Genomic DNA, 20,304 nt, shown 5'->3' on the forward strand with positions numbered 1-20,304 from the left:
CATGATGTTTTATAGAGGAGTGCGTGGGGCGTGAGAAAATTGAAAGAAATCAGTGTTATTTTTTAACTCGCCTAGTTTCACCTAATAAATACACAGCTTCATCATTTCACTTTAAATATATTCATGCAAAGAATTTTTTGTTACATTAAACCTGTGAGATTTCTACATAATGCTGTATGATATTGATAATACAAATGTTATGCAAGACATGCTCATATGTTGTTTTTAAAGAGATATCAGTATAAAGGCTGGTTGACAAGACCTTAACCAACACCAACAGGTTTATTCCCACGAAACAACAACCATGGAAATTGTCGTGGTTGTTTTTTTGGAGAGGTGGGCTGCTAGCCTTAAGACATCTGTCCAGATATTGATTAAATTTAACAACTTTGATGAATCAAAATATTTTTCTTTTTAAATACTGTATGTATGTTTTGAACCAAAGATGAGATGTTCAGTATCTCTCTCATCATTGCAAACAATAAGATGTCATCATAAATTTTGCTCTGATGGACGGTAAAGGAAACATTCAGTATCTTATTCAGCATCTGTTTATTTTTATTACATGTATGCTTCATTATTGTGTTATATACTTTTTTCCAAGTTTTGAATTTTATTATGTTAAATTTAGTTTGTAATTTGAGGGCATTTGTTTGGTGTACAATTCATACAGATCAATTTGGCATGTTAGTACTCAGTTCTCATGTGAAATGTTAAGGTGGTCATACACCTGTCATATGTTTTTAAGATGTTCCTTCATCATTGACTGTAAATCAAATTGTGTGTTGTTATTGAAAGACGAATAGAGAAAGTGTCACTTTAGATTAAACATGAAATATATCACAACACCTCTGCCCTCTGGTGGTGGAGAACACTAATGACGTCTTACACGAGTTACTGTATCTCAGTGAATAGCAGGGTATTTTGTAATAGAATATTATTGTTATATTTCAACAATAAGTCAACAATAATGGTTTTACACTGTTAAGGCGTGTTGTGACGTCCGTGCTTAATAGTTCAGGAGAAATTACTGTCTAAAGAAACACCTGAAAGAAATAAACACAATATCACCACAACTATAAAGCTTCTTCTTTCTTGATGTAAATAATTTGTACAAGCGCAAACAGTTTGAGTGAATAGGTTATTCATGAATTCAAAATGCTCTTTATGAAAATGAATCATTTTATGATTGTTTAACTGTATCACAGTCAATTAAATCAGTTAAAAAATGTGATCTCTCTCCCTTAAGTGATTAAATATACAAACTACAACATTTGCTTCCAGGGGGCCCCAGTTTTATGACATTTTATGAAATTAATATGAAAAATGTGATAGTGTGTGTAAATAACTTTCTTAGAGTAAAAATATGTCAAAGTAATGCATATCTGCAGAAAGTAGAGAGTCTAAGCTTTCAAACAGTATCTCATATGTGGTGCTGGGTCCATGACAGACCATTAAAAATTAAAGGAATATTTTATATTAAGTCATAATAATTAATTCTGGACCCGGGTCCACAGAGTTAAATTGGATATACTGTGGTCAGCAACAACTTGTTTTCCCATGAGTTTTATGACACGTTAAGACTAAAAATGATTCTGATATAACAAAAAAGATCCTTCACCTGTAAGATACAATGCATGCAGTCTCACAAAGTATTTGGACGTTTTACGTCTGAACATTGAATAGACACTGATTGGAATGCTGTCAATCAACTGATATCAAAATATCAAGTGCATTTATTTTAATGAAACACTCAGACATATCATTTGACAAAAATAATTTGTTGGTTGAAATTGATGAAATAATAGGCATACACTTCAAAATGGAGACAAATGTTATTTGGACATTTTCTGGATGTTAAACATTAATGCACACCTAACAATAATCTTGCATTACTATAAAAACAAACGGTGCTAAATAGCACTAAAAGTGATTTTTGCCTTGTAATCTTGGAGGAACCATTTTTAGTGCTATATATAGCAACCATACGGGGGTCATATAACACCACTGTAGCACCACATATGGTTCTACACTGGTGCTACACAGGTACTTCATCGGTGCTATATGACACTTAAAATGGTTCCTCTATGATTACGAGCCAAGAACCACTTTTAGTGCTATTTAGCACCGTTTATTTTTAGAGTGTATGATGCCATCGAATAAAATTTTTTGGCTGAATCGTTCTATAAGGAATCATTTTTCCAAATAACACAATAACAAAAGTTATTTGGATTATTACAGTTTTTCTCAGACGCTTTAAAGCATTTCTCGAATTTGCAAAATAATATGTGCATTTCTCAGAACAATTTCAACAAACTCAAAAACTTGTTCATCTCTCAAAAGTACATTTTTACGTTAGTGAATCCCATCAAAATAGCAAGTTTGTGTGTAATTGTTCATGGAGAAAACAAATGTATAGAACAAAGAACAAAATGTTTAGCCGTTGCCAATATACCTAGTGTACGCAATTATATGTGTCAGTATTTTTTGATGTAAACTGTGGACAAATTCACTTTTTCACCTTTTTTTCTCTAAACAAATTACATATATTGTGATTTTGAAAAAAAATCTTATTTTACAGTACAAATAAAATGTTACAAAATCAGAAAGGTTTACTGTTCACTGTAAGAAATGTCACATTTTCTGTAACTCTATAAGATTCACTTGATAGTCATTTATTACAGTTTTTCTCAGTCGCTTTGGTACATTTCTCAGATCAGAATTGAAATTCTCAAAACTATTTGTTCAATTCTCACATCATTGTGTCACTTGTGCACATCAAAAAAGCAGTTTCTCATTTCTTTGAACAAGTTGCAAATGCTTTGGTACATCCATGCAATGATTATGTACAATTCTCTTGCTTTTTCCTACATTATCAGTTGCTTATGTCATGTTGATCAAAATATATTATAATGGGTCTCTGTTGAATAGTCTCACTCCACACAACATTTAGGCATTAGTTCATAGTATAAGTCTTTACATGCAAAATGGTTGAACATGTTGTCAAAATACAGGATATGGTCAAACATATTTCTATACATTTCCATTAGACATTTTTTCTAAATCTGTCCTGAACTGGTAAATTGCTCCCAGGTGAATCTTGACTTTCTCTAACAGACAGAAACGTCCCTAGCAAGCAAAAACTGAGACGTTGAAATGATGGCTAACTATAGACCCAGCATAGTCTGGCTAAGAGTAACCCACTTCTACCCTAAATAACCTTGAATTTGGTTACATGCCATTTTTGCCAAAATATCTTGAAGATGTATGATATTCCAACATGTAAGCAAAGTGTGTTCAAGGTGTTTGCTTTCATTTCTTTTACATGTTCTACTGTAAAAGTATATGCATCATCTATTCTTGGGCTATGGTTAGACATCTTTTAGGCATCTATCATGTTGACATTTCTACTTTTGTTTTTTGTTTTCTCTTTATGCTATGCAGTGCTTGCAGTGCTGTCTTTATCTTTCTTTCTGGCAATGACATGATCTTTCAACGAATTACAGTACAAACAGTAAAAGCGTAAATGTAAATTTTGTCCAGTTTCTTGCAATCAAACTCATAACTTATACTAAGTGTAACTTACAATTTACAATAATTGTCATCAAAACTTTAGCCATAGTTTACATCAGAACATCACTTCAGAGTAAACTGTTATATTGACAACATGACTAAACAATTTGACTGTCTTATCCGTACACAATGACACAATGACTTGTTATTCTGATGGCACTGACATGTTCATTGACACAGATATTTAATTTCGAGAGATGAACTAAGTATTTTGAGTAAAAGAGTGGCTTTTGCAGGTTATCCATGATGTTTTGCTATTTGTACAAATTGTTTTGAGAAATGCACTTACTGTTTTGCAAATTGTGAGTATGATTCGAGAAATGTACCAAAGCGACTGAGAAAAACTGTAAAGGGATAGGTCACAGCAGTAAGTGAGCATTGACTTCTATAGTAGGAAAAAAATATTTTGGAAGCATTGTGATAAATGATAAAGAAAATATTTTGATAAATGATGGTAAGCACACAGTTGACGGTACCCATTAAATTCAATCATATTTTTTTATTCCTACTATGGAAATCTATGGTCACTTACTGCTGTGTGTTTACCATCATTTCTCAAAATATCTTCTTTTGTGTTCATCAGGAAAAATTAATTCTTACAGGTTTAGAACAACATGAGGATGAGTAAATGATGACAGAATTGTTATTTTAAAGTGAACTATGCCTTTAATTCAGTTCACATTAACAAAACCTATGGAAAGCATGCTTACAGTACAGATTATGACACAAAGATCAACAATTTTGCATGACATGTATTGTATGATGAACTCATCCCTAAATGTTTGAGGTGTAAGACTATTCAACACAAACCAGTATAATGTATTTGGATGAAAATGACAGCAATTGAAACAGCAGACAATTGTACATAATCATCTTTCCAAAACAATGAGAATTTGCTTTTATATTATGCACTTTTTGATGATGTGGAGGTTGAACAAAAATAATTTCTGATCTGAGAAATGCTCCAAAGCGACTGAGAAAAACGAAAAGGAAAGAAATGTTCTTCACAGTACTGAATGGTTCTTCTATAACACTGCTGTGAAGAACATTTTAAACACGTCTATTATTAGTAAATGTGATAACCAACATCCACTGAAGTGAGACTGGTTGGGTAAAAATTATTTTAAATGCACATGACTCTGCTAGGACACACTTGTCAATGTCTACTGTCAGTTTAAAGATAAATCTTCAAAAAACATCTGACAAAAACCCAGGACTTCACACACACAAGTGATGCAGTGATTGTATTTCCACTGTGGGCAGTTTATTCAGTCCGTGTAATAAACATAATATGCTCCATAAACACCAGAAGAGGGCAGTGGATCAATGTAAAGTCACTAAACAAATGATTTTAATGAATGGTAGGTCCAAAAATATCAAAAATCCTCTCAAAATTATGCCTAGCAAAGGAAGCAGCGGAAAGGAAGTGACGTGCGTGTTTCGTCATCCGTATGTTGATGTTTTGTGGCAACAGCAGTACGGAGGGACGGGAAGACGGTTTGTTTTTGTTCCGTTGTCCGCTGTTTTTAACGTCAAAATCGGCTCGCATTGAATTAAACACGCTCCGCGGTGACGGGAGCGATTATCACGACGCGAAAGACGCTCGAGTCGGACGTTTAAACGCGTAAAAACGGAGGAAGCGTCACCCCTTACCCCCCTCGCCGAACATGACGATTCTGCCGAAGAAGAAACCGAGCTCGTCGGTCGGTGTGTCGGATCACCCTGACGACCCCGACCGCCGGACCGGCTCCGACCCGCACCAGCACTCCCACGGCGTTCGGCCGGGTACGAGGTCCAGAGCTTCTCCGCCGCCTTGGTCCTATCAAGCCGCTCCGCCGGCATCCAGAGAGGACAGGCGGAACGAATCTAGTACCCGGCCGCAGCAGGCCTCTCCTCCGCCGGTGGGCGCCGGGTCTCCGGTCGGCCCGGGGGATGCGAGCGGGATGGCGTGCGTGTCCGGGGGTCGAGGCGAACTGTCGAGCGGGGTGGGGTGGGGGGGTGGGATGGGAGGATGCTGTTCGGGGCCCGGGCTCAGTAAGAGGCGGAGACAAGCGACCTGCTCCGGTGGGGTGGCCGGTGGAGGGACCGGACCCGGGGCGGCGGGGGGAGGAGGCGGGGGTGGTGTCGGGGTAGGAGGTGGTCCGAGCCACGAGCAGGAGGAAGGAGCCGGGTACAACAGCGAGGATGAGTACGAGAATGCTGCCAGACTGCAGTCAGAGGATCCGGCCACAGTGGAGCAGGTGCGTGTGATGAATGACGTCAACAAACAGCATGTTACGTGTTTATTTACTTGTCACGCGTGGTTAGTGTTCAGCCACTGGTATAGACAGATACACAGTTAGATTGGTAGACAGTCTAGCACACATGGACAAAGAGAGCTGGACAGATTAGTAGAAAGTCAAGTGCACTTAAAGTTAGTTAGGAAGATGGATAGACAAAATGTAGCCTAGATAGATAGATAGATAGATAGGCAGACAGACAGACAGACAGATGATCAATCTGAACTCAATATGTTTGGTTAAGTTGCAGACTTAAGTAACATGAGTTATAAAAGCAGCTGACAACACTTGATAGTAGTTAATTAAAAACTTCATGTCGCTGCAACTGAGAACTAAAGAATTAAATGAGAATTAAAGGGACAGTTCACCCCAAAATGAAAATCAATTTATGCAATTGCCCGTATTCGATAATCGTTTAAGTTAACAATCAATTAATCACATAATTGTTAACAGTATTAGTGCAATAAGCCTTTACTGCAGTGGCACATAGCTAATGACATGAAAGTGTGCGCAAATGGCAATCCAAACACCAGCTTCCTCACGCAAATTGAATTTTTTAAAAATATTTAGTCTAAAATCTAAATAACATGTAGTGTGATTGTAAAATGAGTCCATGCAGTTGGTGTTTTGAAAAAATCATCAATTTAAACTTTTCTCGTAATGAAATATAATGACTTATAGACTCTGTCAAGTTCGTGCATCCATAATCAAAAAAAGGTTTCATTATCATCGTGTTATTTTTTCTGTTCACCTCACTTTCTGAGTCGTTGATACACCGATTGTTATATCCAAGAAGCATACGAAGGGCACTTTTCGCGTTGCGTTGGCAGCAGTGGCGGCTTGTGACTGCTCATCCGAGGGGCGCAAATTCAAAATATGTGTTCGGAGTGTCATGTGTGTTGGTTGTGTTTTCAAAATATGTGATTTTGTTGCGTCATGTGAACCATATGCATTACGTGTTTTGTCAACATAAGTGCCTGCTGCACACGCGTCAAAACCGTTTATGATAAAAGAGACGCTCACATTCACAAAATACACGCAAGACACTCCCTTAACAGTGAACTCTTTAAACATAAACCCTTTAGACGCGTCCGGAGCAGGCACTTATTTTGACAAGACACGTGATGCACACAGGATCTCTCGATGCACAGAACACATATTTTAGAACCACTCATGACGGGCTACATACATGTTGTGACAAACTTCGCATCGAGCGCCCTTGAAAAAAAAATAAATAAGTCACTTCATTTTTTTTTCTCCTGCTGTATGTTTTTTGCGCAGATGCCGCACACACGTGCATGACCTTGCTAGTCAACTTTTATTGATTTAATCATTAGCGACAAATAATTGAAGATTGATTAATTGTTAACATCCCTAGTTCCAACCTGTTCTGCTGAACACAAAGTGAGATATTTGCAATCAAGCAGGAAGCGGAAACACCATTGACTTTCATAGTAGGAAAAAAAATACTATGAAAGTCAGTGGTGCCCCAATACTGTTTGGTTACAAACATTGCTCAAAATACCTTCCTACAATGAAATGTATACAGGTTTGTAATAAAGCTGCACGGTACTGAAAAAAATATGTGATTCTGTTGGGCTGTGCACTAGTGGTATTTCTTGCGGATCATTTCCACAGAGAAATGCTATTTTTTTAAAAATCATTTAGATAATATGTAATTATAATAGTGAAATAAACAGTTAATACATATTCTTCTAATGTAATAAATCTATTTCAGGGAAAAAAACTATTTCAGACGTACCGTCCTTTTTGGCACAAGTTCGTTGCTGTAGTTTTCCTTGCTCGTCTTACTCCTGCAATATTTATTTTCCGCTCTCTGCTTTGAGCTGCTAGGTTCACCTTTTGGTCTCATGGTCTAGCCAATAGTATAACAGTATAAGACCTACTTGGCGTGTATTTAGTAAGACCCCTTCTGATTGGTCTAATTTTGGACAATTTAAGCATGCAACACACATAAATAAATTTAAGTTATCGCAGCTCTCTACGATATGGCTATCACATATACTGTTTTCACAATAACAATCATTTTTTGATATATCGTGCAGCCCTATATTATAACAACTTGAGCGTGAGTAAATGATGACAGAATTTTCATTCTGGGTGAACTTTCCCTGACTCCTTAAACAACTGGCTAACTAATTTTTTATTTAATAAAATGCTATCCTTTTTATGTATCATAAAACCATGGGTAAGGTGTGTAATAATATTTACATTTAGTCAAGTCTAATAACTTGGGCAAAGATCTTTGTGATAATGACCTCTATGTCTCTGCGTTCGCATGTACAAAACGAATGATTTTAACTATAGCTGGATCATAAGATGCCGTTTTGTTTATCCAGAACATGATCTTGAGCACCCACTGGTTTTGTTTTGAAGTACTGATGTTCTGCCTGTGTTACAGCAGGAACACTGGTTTGAGAAAGCACTTGGGGAAAAGAAAGGATTTGTCATCAAAAAAATGAAGGAAGACGGGGCCTGCCTCTTCAGAGCTGTCGGTGGGTACATTAACCAACCGCTGGTTAAAGATTGATTCAGTAGACTGTATGTAATCCAGTTCATATGTTCACATAAGATTATCATCATCTCTTATTTTAAAAACAAAACCCCATCAGTGAATAAATTGGCAAAAAAGTATAAAACCACCTTAAAAATGTATGACTGTAACAAAATATCAATGCAAAAACAAACTGGTCTAGTGTCATTAAAATTCTTGCATTTTAAGGGTGACTACAGAGTCCAAATACTTTTTGAGGTCTTTGTAGGGCTGTGCAAAAATACCGTAACAGCTAACTATCGTGATATTTTTTCATGATAGTGTATCGATACTTAAATCTCTACTATCAATATTTTTAAAACCCCGTCAAATCCCTCTGTGTGCGTCAAATGACCTCCTTTGCCGCTGTCCAGTTGTCTGTCATAATGTCTCAGAAGATAGCAGGAGTGAGAAAATTACAGAAAAATTCGGCAAAGCCGACGTGTGGAAGCATTTTGGCTTTAAAAAAAGTAAAAAAAAATCAGCTCAATTTTTAAATTTTGGATAAAAAAAGAAAAAGTATTGCAACATGCACCGTACCGTACCGTCATGCATCATAGCATGACACATGTATTGTAATGCGTATCGTATCGTGAGGCCCTTGCCAATACCCGGCCATAGCTCTTTGCAAAGTATAATTCATTAAAATACTAAAAGTAATAGTCAGCAGATATTAGGGTGACCATACGTCCTGACCAGGATTTCGGGTGAATCCTCTGGAGGTTGACCGCATGTCATCGAAGTTTAATATTTCAGTTTCTATTTTCAGAAAAGTAACTTTTACATTTCAAGGTAAGAATAAAACTACAATGATTGTATGTCTAAAGATAAATAAATGTTAATTTTATAATTTCTTTTTTTACTAAAATGTGAGTACCTCGATGACGTATGCGGCCGACAAATGGAGGACACACCGGAAATCCCGTATGGGATTTATGGTCACCCTAGCAAATATATCCCTTTTTAATGTGTCCCTGTCAGTATAATTCAGACTAAAGTCTCATAATCTAATGATGAGATTAAGAGCATCCGTTTGATTTCACTTAGATTTCAATCTTCAATAAGATATCAAGGTTACATTTGTTACATATGTTGGATGATTTTATGTAGAAAACACTAAATCACAAACAATTGGGTCACAATAGATTTTTTTTATTCAAACAAGTAATGCCCAAAGGCAATGTTATGTCATTTCTTCAGCAACTACCAGATGTTTCCTCTGGGTGGCGCTGCTCATCTGCATATTTGTTGTGTCGTGCAAGCAGGTGCATGAATCAAAACATTAAGTGCTATGAGAGTTGACACCATACTGTGAAAGCTGTTGATCCTTCACACTTCAGTTTCAGCTTGTAAAAGTGCAGATGAACTTTCTTTTTGACCTCAAAGCCTGATTGTGTTTTTCTGTTTTTACACCTTTAATAATCGAGATAAATCATGTATATTTTCAGGCTAATCTTTTGTGTCATCTTCATCATTTATCTAACGCTTGGGTTTAACCTTAAGAAAGGTTAAACTGAAGACACGCTTGTCTACCCTGAATTTTAATCAGGGTTTTATCGCAGTAACCATTAGTTTAACTTGAAACAACAGTAACCACAAATTTACTATGGTCTCACTACAATAACTATTATTTTTTGGGGCTTATTTAGCCTTTATTTGATAGTCAATATTCAAGGAGACTACAGGAAAGTACAGGGTGGAGAGAGGGGTACAAGATCAGCAAAGGACCTGAAAGTGTGTCTGCATCATATGTCGGAGCACTGTCCATTACACCATCAGGTCCGACACAATAACTATAGTTTAATGGTGATATTTGTAGTAAAACAATAGTAATACAAGTTGTAATCACCTGTCTAAAAACCATGATAACTATACTTTTACTATAATTAAAGCATGTTTCATCTTATAAGGGAGAAATGGGTGAAACAGTGACGGCCTTCGAGTTAAAGGATTACTTTAGTTTATCAAAACTAATACATCTACACTTCACATTTATATAGCAAATTAATATAATAACTAAGACAAGTCTTCATAGTCAGATTGTCCTTTTAAACCAGTAAATGGATATAGTTTGGTTCCAAACACAATAAATCAATTTTGACAAATTTCGGTAAAAACGTGTTTTCTATACGAAGAAAGTGACAAGATGAAAACCACTATTTTCTGTTACAAACTTTCCATCTTTAGGTTATAAAAACATAAAAAATTCGAATCCATAACTTGATTTTCAAAGATTTATTATAAAAACAAATTATTTTTCCCACAAAATGCAATAAATCCATGACGTTTTTTTTTTCAAAATTCTATTTATCTATTCAATCAATGTATAAATGTGCATTCATCTTTACCATTTTACATTCATTTAGTTGAACAGTTGTACACAATGATGTAAAAAATAAACATTAATGGCATTAATCAAAGCACTTACTTTGTCATATTAGAAACACTGTCATTGCTGCGGTTATACTTGACGTCGTCGCTTAACATTTTTCACAGCGATCAGCTGTGATTCTCGTTGACTTTGAGTAAAATAATGGAAAGTTTTTCATAAGATCCTCTGGGGTCAATGTGTTAGCACGAGTGAAGCTAGATGCTGTTGGGAGAACAAGCGATCGTCTCCCGAGTGCCTCTCGCGGAAAATATTAGATGTTGATGGCTTACGTTTCTTTCCCGTCACCGAAAACCACCACAGGTTTATCAATGTTATTAAAGTATTATTTTGTTTTTGTTTGTTTGTTGATCACGAAGTACAAAGTAGATGAGGAAAACTAGGACTCCGTGTACTCAACGCGCACAATTGTTTGTTTACAATGTGTGGAATGGCGCGCTGTAATATGTGGAGCGGATTTATTGCATTCTGTAGAGTGGCGTTTATTGCGTTTTGGGAAAAAAGGGAGAAAAGATGACAGAAAACACAGCGGATATTGGATTTTGCGTAAAATTAAGAATTTACTTTTAATTACTGACCTGATATAATACTGATTTTGGCAGTAACTCGTTTTTTCAAAAATGGCGTTGATTGCGTTTTGAAAACGCAAATAAACTCTTCATATATATAAACTAACTGCATGATCTGTACTATTGACCCGTTTGCTTTGTGTTTTGTATAGATAATATTTCAACCTGTATCAAATATATCTGCAGATTTTCCCATACACTGATTCACTTTTCGTTTTGACTTTCAGTTTTCTGTTTTTGTTTACTAGTTTGTGTTACTTTCTGTTTGTGTGTCACTCTTTCACAATCTTTGAAGTTTCTTCAGAAAAGTGTGGCCAAACCGGTACATACAACGTAAAAACACACATCTATCTCAGCCTTCTTTGTGATTGATAGGTTTGAGGTTTTGTTAGACAGATATGTAATGTGCTGAGTCTGACCTACTTGTAGTGTTCCCATCAGGGACAATGTGCCACAGTCTTTACAATGCAGGTGTGAAACTACCCATCACAAAACAATCGCTCCAGTCAAACAATCCGCCTTATATAACAGCACCAATGATAAGGAGGCTGTGGCTTTTTTCCCACATCCTGTGTGATCTGGATACAGCAGGATAGGATTTTTTTCCTAGGGGGTGCTGTTGATTCAGAGTCATGTGAAAATGCTTTCTTGCCTTTCTATTCAGTACATCTATTTCATTACAAATTATGTTGGTTGCATAGCAATTTAAGTAAAATAATTGAAAGATGTGCACACAAGCTGGCTCGGACCCTCAAGTTTGTTTAAAACATGAAGATCCCTGATTTCCCAGCATGGATATATGATAAAAAACGTACAAAGGACACACGTTGACCAAGCACAAATTTACTAATAGTGTTATGGATCAACACTTAATCGTTTAAGTCTTAAACAAATACGTGAGAAACATTCACATTTTGCGCAACTTGTTGTTTACCATGAAATGTGTTGCAAGCTTTGCTACCAAGAAACATGACTTTTAAAGAATTACATGATTTTTGCTTGTCACGCTAAACCTTTAGTGCCTCTCTGAATCCTTTTTCTTCATCTTGTAACTCGATTGGCCATGTGTAGCACAAACTCCAAGTTGCAAATGGCAATAGCGTGCAGTCGCATGTGCGTGCAGCGTTTGCAAATAGGCTTGCAAATTATTTTCCAAGGTATTCCATCGCACAGAGGTTAACATCCTTAGATGTTCGGATAAGGATGGTAATTTGTGGCATTGTTATACAACAACAATCCGATTGTTTTCTCAGCTGTCTTGTTGCGGTCTATGTTAGGATGTTGTTTAAACAATATTAAACATCATAGTATATTAAAGCAAAAGTTACCCCAAAAAAATTATAACTTGGTCTTTATTCATACACCCTCATGTCGTTTGAACCATCAATGTTTTTCTTTGTTCTTCAGAACCCAAACATAAATTTTGTTATTTAAAAAAGTGTTGTTTTGGGGTTTTCTGGTTACTGTATGAGTTGATGGTGACCAAGGCGATCAAGCTAAAAGCACACAAAAGTGTTAAAAAAAATAACTTCACTCAACTCCGATGTAAAGCAAAATGTAAAAAGACCAATAATTACACTGTAAAAAATGTCTGTATAAATTACAGTATTACTGTGTATTACTGGCACACTCTAAAAAATTTGCTGTAATTTTGCAGCTGGTTGCCAGTAACTTACTGTAGAAGATAAAGTCAAAAATGTTTCATGTTCATTTAACTTTGAACAAAATGTTGCCAGTAAATAACATAAATGTAAAATCTACAGTAAGTTACTGGCAGCTAGTTGCCAGTAATACCCATTAATACTGTAATTTCTACAGACATTTTTTACATTGCAACTAGCTGCCAGTAACTTACTGTAGATTTTACATTTATGTTATTTACTGGCAACAGTTTGTTCAAAGTTAAATGAATATGAAACATTTTCAGTCTTTATCTTCTACAGTAAGTTACTGGCAACCAGCTGCAAAATTACAGCTAATTTTTTACAGTGTATTCACTTTTTAACATGACGTTATTATGTCACTCTGGTGTGCCAAAGTCTTATTAAAACAGCACCATGAGATGTCAAATCCACATTAATTATGTCTTGTAAAAATGTTTTGGGTACTTTAAAGGCGGGGTGCATGATTTTTGCCAATCAGCAGTAAGGGGCGTGTCTACTTACCAACATCATTGCCTGGGTTGCATATGTGTGGGGTGGGTCTATTAAAAGAAGGTCCAGATTCTATTGGGGTAGGGGCATGTTTGTTTAGGTGATTTTAAATGCCAACATTGGCTTTCAAAGATCATGCACCCCTCCTTTAAAAGGGTATATTTATAAATATTATGCATACAAATGTTTTTTTCACCAATTTTCTATTTGCCTCTCATTTACTGTAATTGCATTTATGTTGTATCAGCCTCATATCTGCCATACTGCTTTCCGGTATTGACAATAAAAAAATAACATATCGGTAGACCATTTAAAATATACGTCAGGATTCGAGTGGGTTTATTTGTTTAACACCTTTGGGCCTTTTTGAAGCTTTAAGAGGTGGTTACCGTCCACTCCCATAGTAAACAGAAAACACAAAAATCTGTGTTTGGGTTATAAAGGACAAAGAAACACATTAGGGATCAAATGACATGAGGGTGAGTAAATAATGATGTTTGATGTTTTGCATAATATCCCTTTGATAGTAACTTGCATAATAGTATTGAAAGTTAAAAGGTAAACTGGATGCGTGTTGGCTCCTTTTACTTTACAAGCCTTCTTGTGCATTAAAAATGTTTAGAATATTAGTCAATGCAATAGAAATTAATGGATTGATGGTTTAAATTAGCCTGCAAAACTAATATCAAACTTTAAAATACTGGGTTATTTTTAATTCAGCGTTGGGTTATAAAGGGACAAACCCAATCTGTTAGGTTGTAATTTAACCTATGCTGGGTTGTTTTAAACCATTGTTGCATAAAATATATACATTTTCCTGGTTAGTTTAACCCGACGGCTGTGTTTGTCACTTTTTTAGTAAAAATCAAGCAGTTTTTAGAGTTTTTTTAGGCCTTAAAATCATAAAAATCTGTTCTGTGAGGTGTTTTCAAATGTTTTCTTTTATTAATAATTTTTTAATTGATTTTTTATACTGCTGCTGTGTGACTTCGAAAGAATTGCACGTGGAAGTTTTGTTATTCCATCTTTGAGCACCTGGTGCTGCCAGTTTCTGATCAAACCTGTCACAGTTCACAGCATCACAAGGGCGTGCGTTTCATTTTTACCAAGTCGAGCACTTATATTGATAGATACTTACGCACACCTGTCTCATCTGTGAGAGTGAGAAATTTACCATTTGTGGTTTCAGTTTTGGTATTACAAAGAAAAACTTTCAAAAGGTTTTGTGGTTTCAGGGACCGTTTGATTGGCGCGACCGCCTACAAGGTTTCTTTAAAAACAACAGTTGTAATAGCTTCTTTAATGTGGTTTTATACCGCCACGTCATAATCGTCAAAAACAGTTTTGTTATGAATACCTGAAAGAAGTCTGAATCACCAAATCCTGATAGAGGTATGTGTGAGTATCCAGCAGTCTATTCTGTAGTAATTGTTGTTTTTGGGGTTGAGAGAGTTTCTGTTGGAATGTGCTTCTTCTTTGGATGCGTGGGAAGTGGTGTCATGTGTTTGATCCCAGCCCTGGCTTCCAGCATTATCTCTCATTTTCAGTGCTGTTTCCCTCGCTCAAACTCAACCTGGTCCCTGGTGAATAGGTTAGCAATTGACACCATTACACCAGTACACACACTTGAAGAGTGGGGTGACCTGACACAACCAACTAAACAAACTCTATTAACACTGAACTTTGGTCCCAGAAAATTTCTGTAAAATTGTCTTCTGTGCAAACACAAACACGTCCCATAAATGTTCTGGGATCGCGGACCTAGCCACATTGCCGTAAAATTCACGCAAAGCATTCTGTGTGAACAAGATGCAGAAAAAATGCCGTAAGGGACGTGCCGTAGTGAGGACGCGCGTGTCATCACAACAAGAAGTTATGGTTCACATGACACAGAGATTTAAACATAGATCAGCATTCACAACGAGAAATGTGGGCAAACTGGACTGAAGCAGAGATCAGGAGCTCGTCACTATCCGCGCTGACGCTGAGATCATTCATCAGCATGACAGAAAATCGCATCACACGCTCTTTATGATCTTGTCATAAAATAATGCACGTGCATGGTTTCTTAAAAGAGAAATAACGAATAATCAGCAAACTTCAGATGCTGTGGAAAAAGCAGGACTTTAAATACGTCATGTGTCTTTACAGGATCTTTACGGTATGTTTGTGAATGCACCAACAGATTCCGGAAAAAAGTACCAGAAACATTTTCCGTGTATTTTCCGTGTCTCTGTGTGAAAAGGGACTCTTTAAAACAGCTAAGATGCATCGCTGTAGCCATATATAGAAGCGCTGACACTCGATACAGCCTGAATTGTTTATTGCTGGTGACCTGCACGGTGAGAATGTGCTGGAAGTCGGCAGAATCTTGGAATGTGATTGTGTCCTGTATAAATTCATGATTTTAAAGGGATAGTTTACCAAAAATGTAAACCTTTGTCTTCATTTACTTACCATCCAGTTGTTCCAAACCTGTATGCATTTCTATTATAAGATATTTTGAAAAATGCTAATAACCAAACCGATCTGGGGCCCTATTTACTTTCATAGTATTCTTTTTCTTACTATGCAAGTCAATGGTGCCCCAGATCTGCTTGCTTACAAACATTCTTTAAAATATCTACACATTTGGAGAAACTTTAGGATGAGTATAAGGGTGACAAAAGTTTTGTTTTCAGATGAACTATCCCTTAAAGTTTAATATACACTCATCTAAAGGATTATTAGGAACACCATACTAATACTGTGTTTGACCCTCTTTCGCCTTTCAGAACTATCTTAATTCTACGTGGCATTGATTCAACAAGGTGCTGAAAGCATTCTTTAGAAATGTTGGCCCGTATTGATAGGATAGCATCTTGCAGTTGATGGAGATTTGTGGGATGCACATCCAGGGCACGAAGCTCCCATTCCACCACATCCCAAAGATACTCGATTGGGTTGAGATCTGGAACTGTGGGGGCCATTTTAGTACAGTGAACTCATTGTCATGTTCAAGAAACCAATTTAAAATGATTCGAGCTTTGTGACATGGTGCATTATCCTGCTGGAAGTAGCTATCAGAGGATGAGTACATGGTGGTCATAAAGGGATGGACATGGTCAGAAACAATGCTCAGGTAGGTCGTGGCATTTAAACAATGCCCAATTGGCACTAAGGGGCCTAAAGTGTGCCAAGAAAACATCTCCCACACCATTACACCACCACCACCAGCCTGCACAGTGATAACAAGGCATGATGGAACCAATGTTATCATTCTGTTTACATCAAATTCTGACTCTACCATCTGAATGACTCAACAGAAATCAAGACTCAAGCAGGCCAGACCAGGCAACATTTGTCCAGTCTTCAACTGTCCAATTTTGGGGAGCTTGTGGAAATTGTAGCCTCTTTTTCCTATTTGTAGTGGAGATGAGTGGTACCCAGTGGGGTCTTCTGCTGTTGTAGCTCATCCGCCTCAAGGTTGTGCGTGTTGTGGCTTCACAAATGCTTTGCTGCATACCTCGGTTGTAACGAGTGGTTATTTCAGTCAAAGTTGCTCTTCTATCAGCTTGAATCAGTCGGCTCATTCTCCTCTGACCTCTAGCATCAACAAGACATTTTCGCGCACAGGACTACCGCATACTGGATGTTTTTCCCTTTTCACACCATTCTTTGTAAACCCTAGAAATGGTTGTGCGTGAAAATCCCAGTAACTGAGCAGTTTGTGAAATACTCGCACGCTCAAAATTGCTTAAATCCCATTTCTTTCCCATTCTGACATTCAGTTTGGAGTTCAGGAGATTGTCTTGTTCAGGACCACACCCCTAAATGCATTGAAGCAACTGCCATGTGATTGGTTGATTAGATAATTGCATTAATGAGAATTTGAACAGGTGTTCCTAATAATCCTTTAGGTGAGTGTACAGTTAAAATGCTCTTGCTTGTTTTATGGTTGCATTTTTTTCTCTCACATTTTCTCAGAAATGCAACTTTTTCTTGCTTTTATTTTTTCATGTGTGTATTTATTATAAACCCCTATGATAGAGTCCAAACATCACAAAAATACCAATGGATATAACAAATAAAGACATACGTTTTTGGGAGACAACATACTTTGTAGGAATTCTGTAAAAATTCTGAAGCAATATCCAACAAATAGAGAAGGGATGTCTCTTCTTCATAGAACAAATAATATTATTTGTATTAAAAAAATTCATGTGCACATTTAGGAGGACAAATTTGACATTTCTCTGTTATGGATGTGACAATTCTGAAAGCTGCACTTACATAACTATGGAAAATAATATGAAAAATACTCAAAAACTTAAACAGAGACCTCACATTGGTATTTAAGCCTCCAAATATTGACATTTGAGATATCAGTATGTTTAAAAACATTTGGTAAAAACTTATTTTTTTCATGGTAAGGTTGACATTTGCATGCAATTGCTCTATTAGGATTATTTATATTTTTCTAAACTAAATTTTTTTTGTGGAGAAATTGTGATTGATTCGCAATGCTAAGAAGCTCACTGTCAAGTGTCTGTGATGTTCCTATTTTATTGCTCGCTAGGTGAAAATCAAGACCACATAACCCAAGACTAGACTAAGCAATGACTTGGAACTTGTGTATGAAAATCCACAGCGTATATGCAAATCACATTCCAGTGTCAGCACGGCTTACTTTTTCCTGCACGCACTGACTGCAGGTTTTTCCGACAAAGCCGCCCGTGCCCTGTCGTGAACCTGAAACAGACGGCTCGGCTGCATTCCTTTCAGTTTGTTGTTCGTCATCTTGTTGTGATTGTAGAGCACATACTACGAATGCCATAACATGACTTGACAAAGTGGGGAATGCGGCTTGCTCTCGAAGCGAAGGTGTTGCCCAATTTACTTACCCCCAAATTTAACTATACCATCCCCACACCTTGCCCTTGGGTACCTAAGCACATGACAGGAACATTTTGTAATATAAATAAATTAGTGCATGAGAACTTTGTAAATAACTGTATGAAGGATGGATAAATATGTAACACTGTCTGTGAAATCAAGGTTAGAGATTAAGAACATCAAATATTTTACTCTGAATGCTACGTTCAAACCAGCCGCGGACATCAAGCGCGAGTGTTTTTCAATGTAAAGACACATTGATGCGCATCCGGAGGTCTTGCGGCACGAATGAGGCCACGGGAAACGCGCGAGTTGAAAAATTCGAACTTTGGCGGAAAAACGTGTCGCGTTAACCAATCAGGAGCTTGCTCTAGTAGTGACGTCATTACAGGAAGCGAGCGGAGTCGCAGAAGCCCACACGAATTTCCGCGTGAATGGCTCGATGACTAGAATTTCACGCGCGAATGAAGCGTGTGAACTAAAAATTTTCAAGCTGCATCCTAGACGCCTCAAACGCGGCTGGTGTGAACCCACGGTAAGGACCTGTAAACGCTCAAGGGTGGAAACGTAAAAATATTTTAGCAGATGTGCCTTTCGTTTACACGCCGACAGCGTTTTTGGGGCTTAAAAATGCAAAAAGTGAAACCACCCTCCAGAGTGGAAATCTTAAAAACGATCTACTGTCGCGTTCCCGTCAAAAGCCTGATTTATAGTCGTGTGTAAGCTCTACGCCTTGCTGACGTGCAACTCTCAAATTTTTAACAGCGCATCAGTTCTACGCGGACCGCAAGCGCTGTGATTGGTCCACCAGAACCCCTTCCGTCGGGTAAAAAAACTGCGTCATAACTATTTCCGTTTGCGATGGTGAAAACAAAGATAATCCAAGTTGAGGAGTGATTTCACCCAAACTGCAACAAAAGTCGCTGTTTATTTACTTCCATCATTGCTGGTCTTCTCAAATCATACACAACAAGTTGCTGTTTCTTCTTCGTTTGTGGGTTAACTGCTAAGCTTCTTCTTCTTTGACGGTCGCGCTGCTACTGTGGTTACATGCGTGGATACTGCCTACCAGCGTTCTGCGTGTGTGTTTGCATGTCAAAGCGGACGACGCCGCAAAAGTACAAATGAAAACCGACGCGGAACATATGCCGTCACGAATACGCCGTAGGACATACGCACAACTATAACGAGCCCTTAAAGAGTAAAAATGCAAAAGTCTGCTTACGGTGGCTCTCGTCGCGTACGCCGTCATCAGGTCAGAAAAATAGCATGTCGGATTATTTCCATACGTCGGACCTTCAAGTTGCCATCACAGATTTGATAAATATACACCATTTTAGTATTTCTGATCAGAGAAGGCGCATTAATTACCTCCTTCAAATTGTTGATGCACCAATTCGTCGGAGGCAAACCAGACGGCTTTGGATGAGACCTGGGAGAACAAGGAAGAAGGTTGTACGTAGGTGTGCGTACTTGCTGTTGTTGTGTGTCAGTGCTTCACATCGCCACCTAGCTGCCTGGAGTGCATACGACATCGAATTTCACAGACTTTTGTGTCACCATATAAATGCAGATTTCCACCTCAAAATGCTCATGTAACTGCGGAATTAAAAGTGATAACGCACCGCCAGGGTGTTATGAACAGGGTGTTTAGTGGTATTAGTTTTTCATAATTATTTATTAATGTAATGTTTACTGAAAATTAGTTTTTTTACTGTTGCTGTTGATTTATGATCTCAATAAGTCATTTAAGCTCATTCGATACAGTGATTTTACCATGGGTAAGTGTAAACACTGATTTGATCCAAATTCCATGCAAAATTACAATAATGCATATAATTAACAACTATTAAGCATTAACAATAGCTGTAATCAGTCTTGTTAAATGAATAAAAGTCCATCTCATGTAAGC

At 37.2% G+C, this 20,304-nt stretch overlaps 1 protein-coding gene across 3 annotated transcripts in view; it reads left to right on the forward strand.

Annotated features, from left to right (window-relative positions):
• The first annotated feature begins 4,939 nt into the window (after positions 1-4,939).
• otud5a (OTU deubiquitinase 5a) overlaps positions 4,940-20,304 on the forward strand; it is a 36,934-nt gene continuing 21,569 nt past the window's right edge. Inside the window, exons 1-2 of one of the 3 annotated variants that reach the window (XM_055167842.2) lie at positions 4,940-5,813; positions 8,275-8,368. In XM_055167842.2, coding sequence (XP_055023817.2) covers positions 5,241-5,813; positions 8,275-8,368 — 667 coding nt within the window. In that variant the 5' untranslated portion in view covers positions 4,940-5,240. The remainder of the gene's footprint in view (positions 5,814-8,274; positions 8,369-20,304) is intronic. The other 2 variants (XM_055167841.2, XM_055167840.2) reach the window with 2 other exon arrangements.

Source organism: Misgurnus anguillicaudatus, chromosome 5, assembly GCF_027580225.2.
Source record: "Misgurnus anguillicaudatus chromosome 5, ASM2758022v2, whole genome shotgun sequence".
Lineage (NCBI taxonomy): Eukaryota > Metazoa > Chordata > Actinopteri > Cypriniformes > Cobitidae > Misgurnus > Misgurnus anguillicaudatus.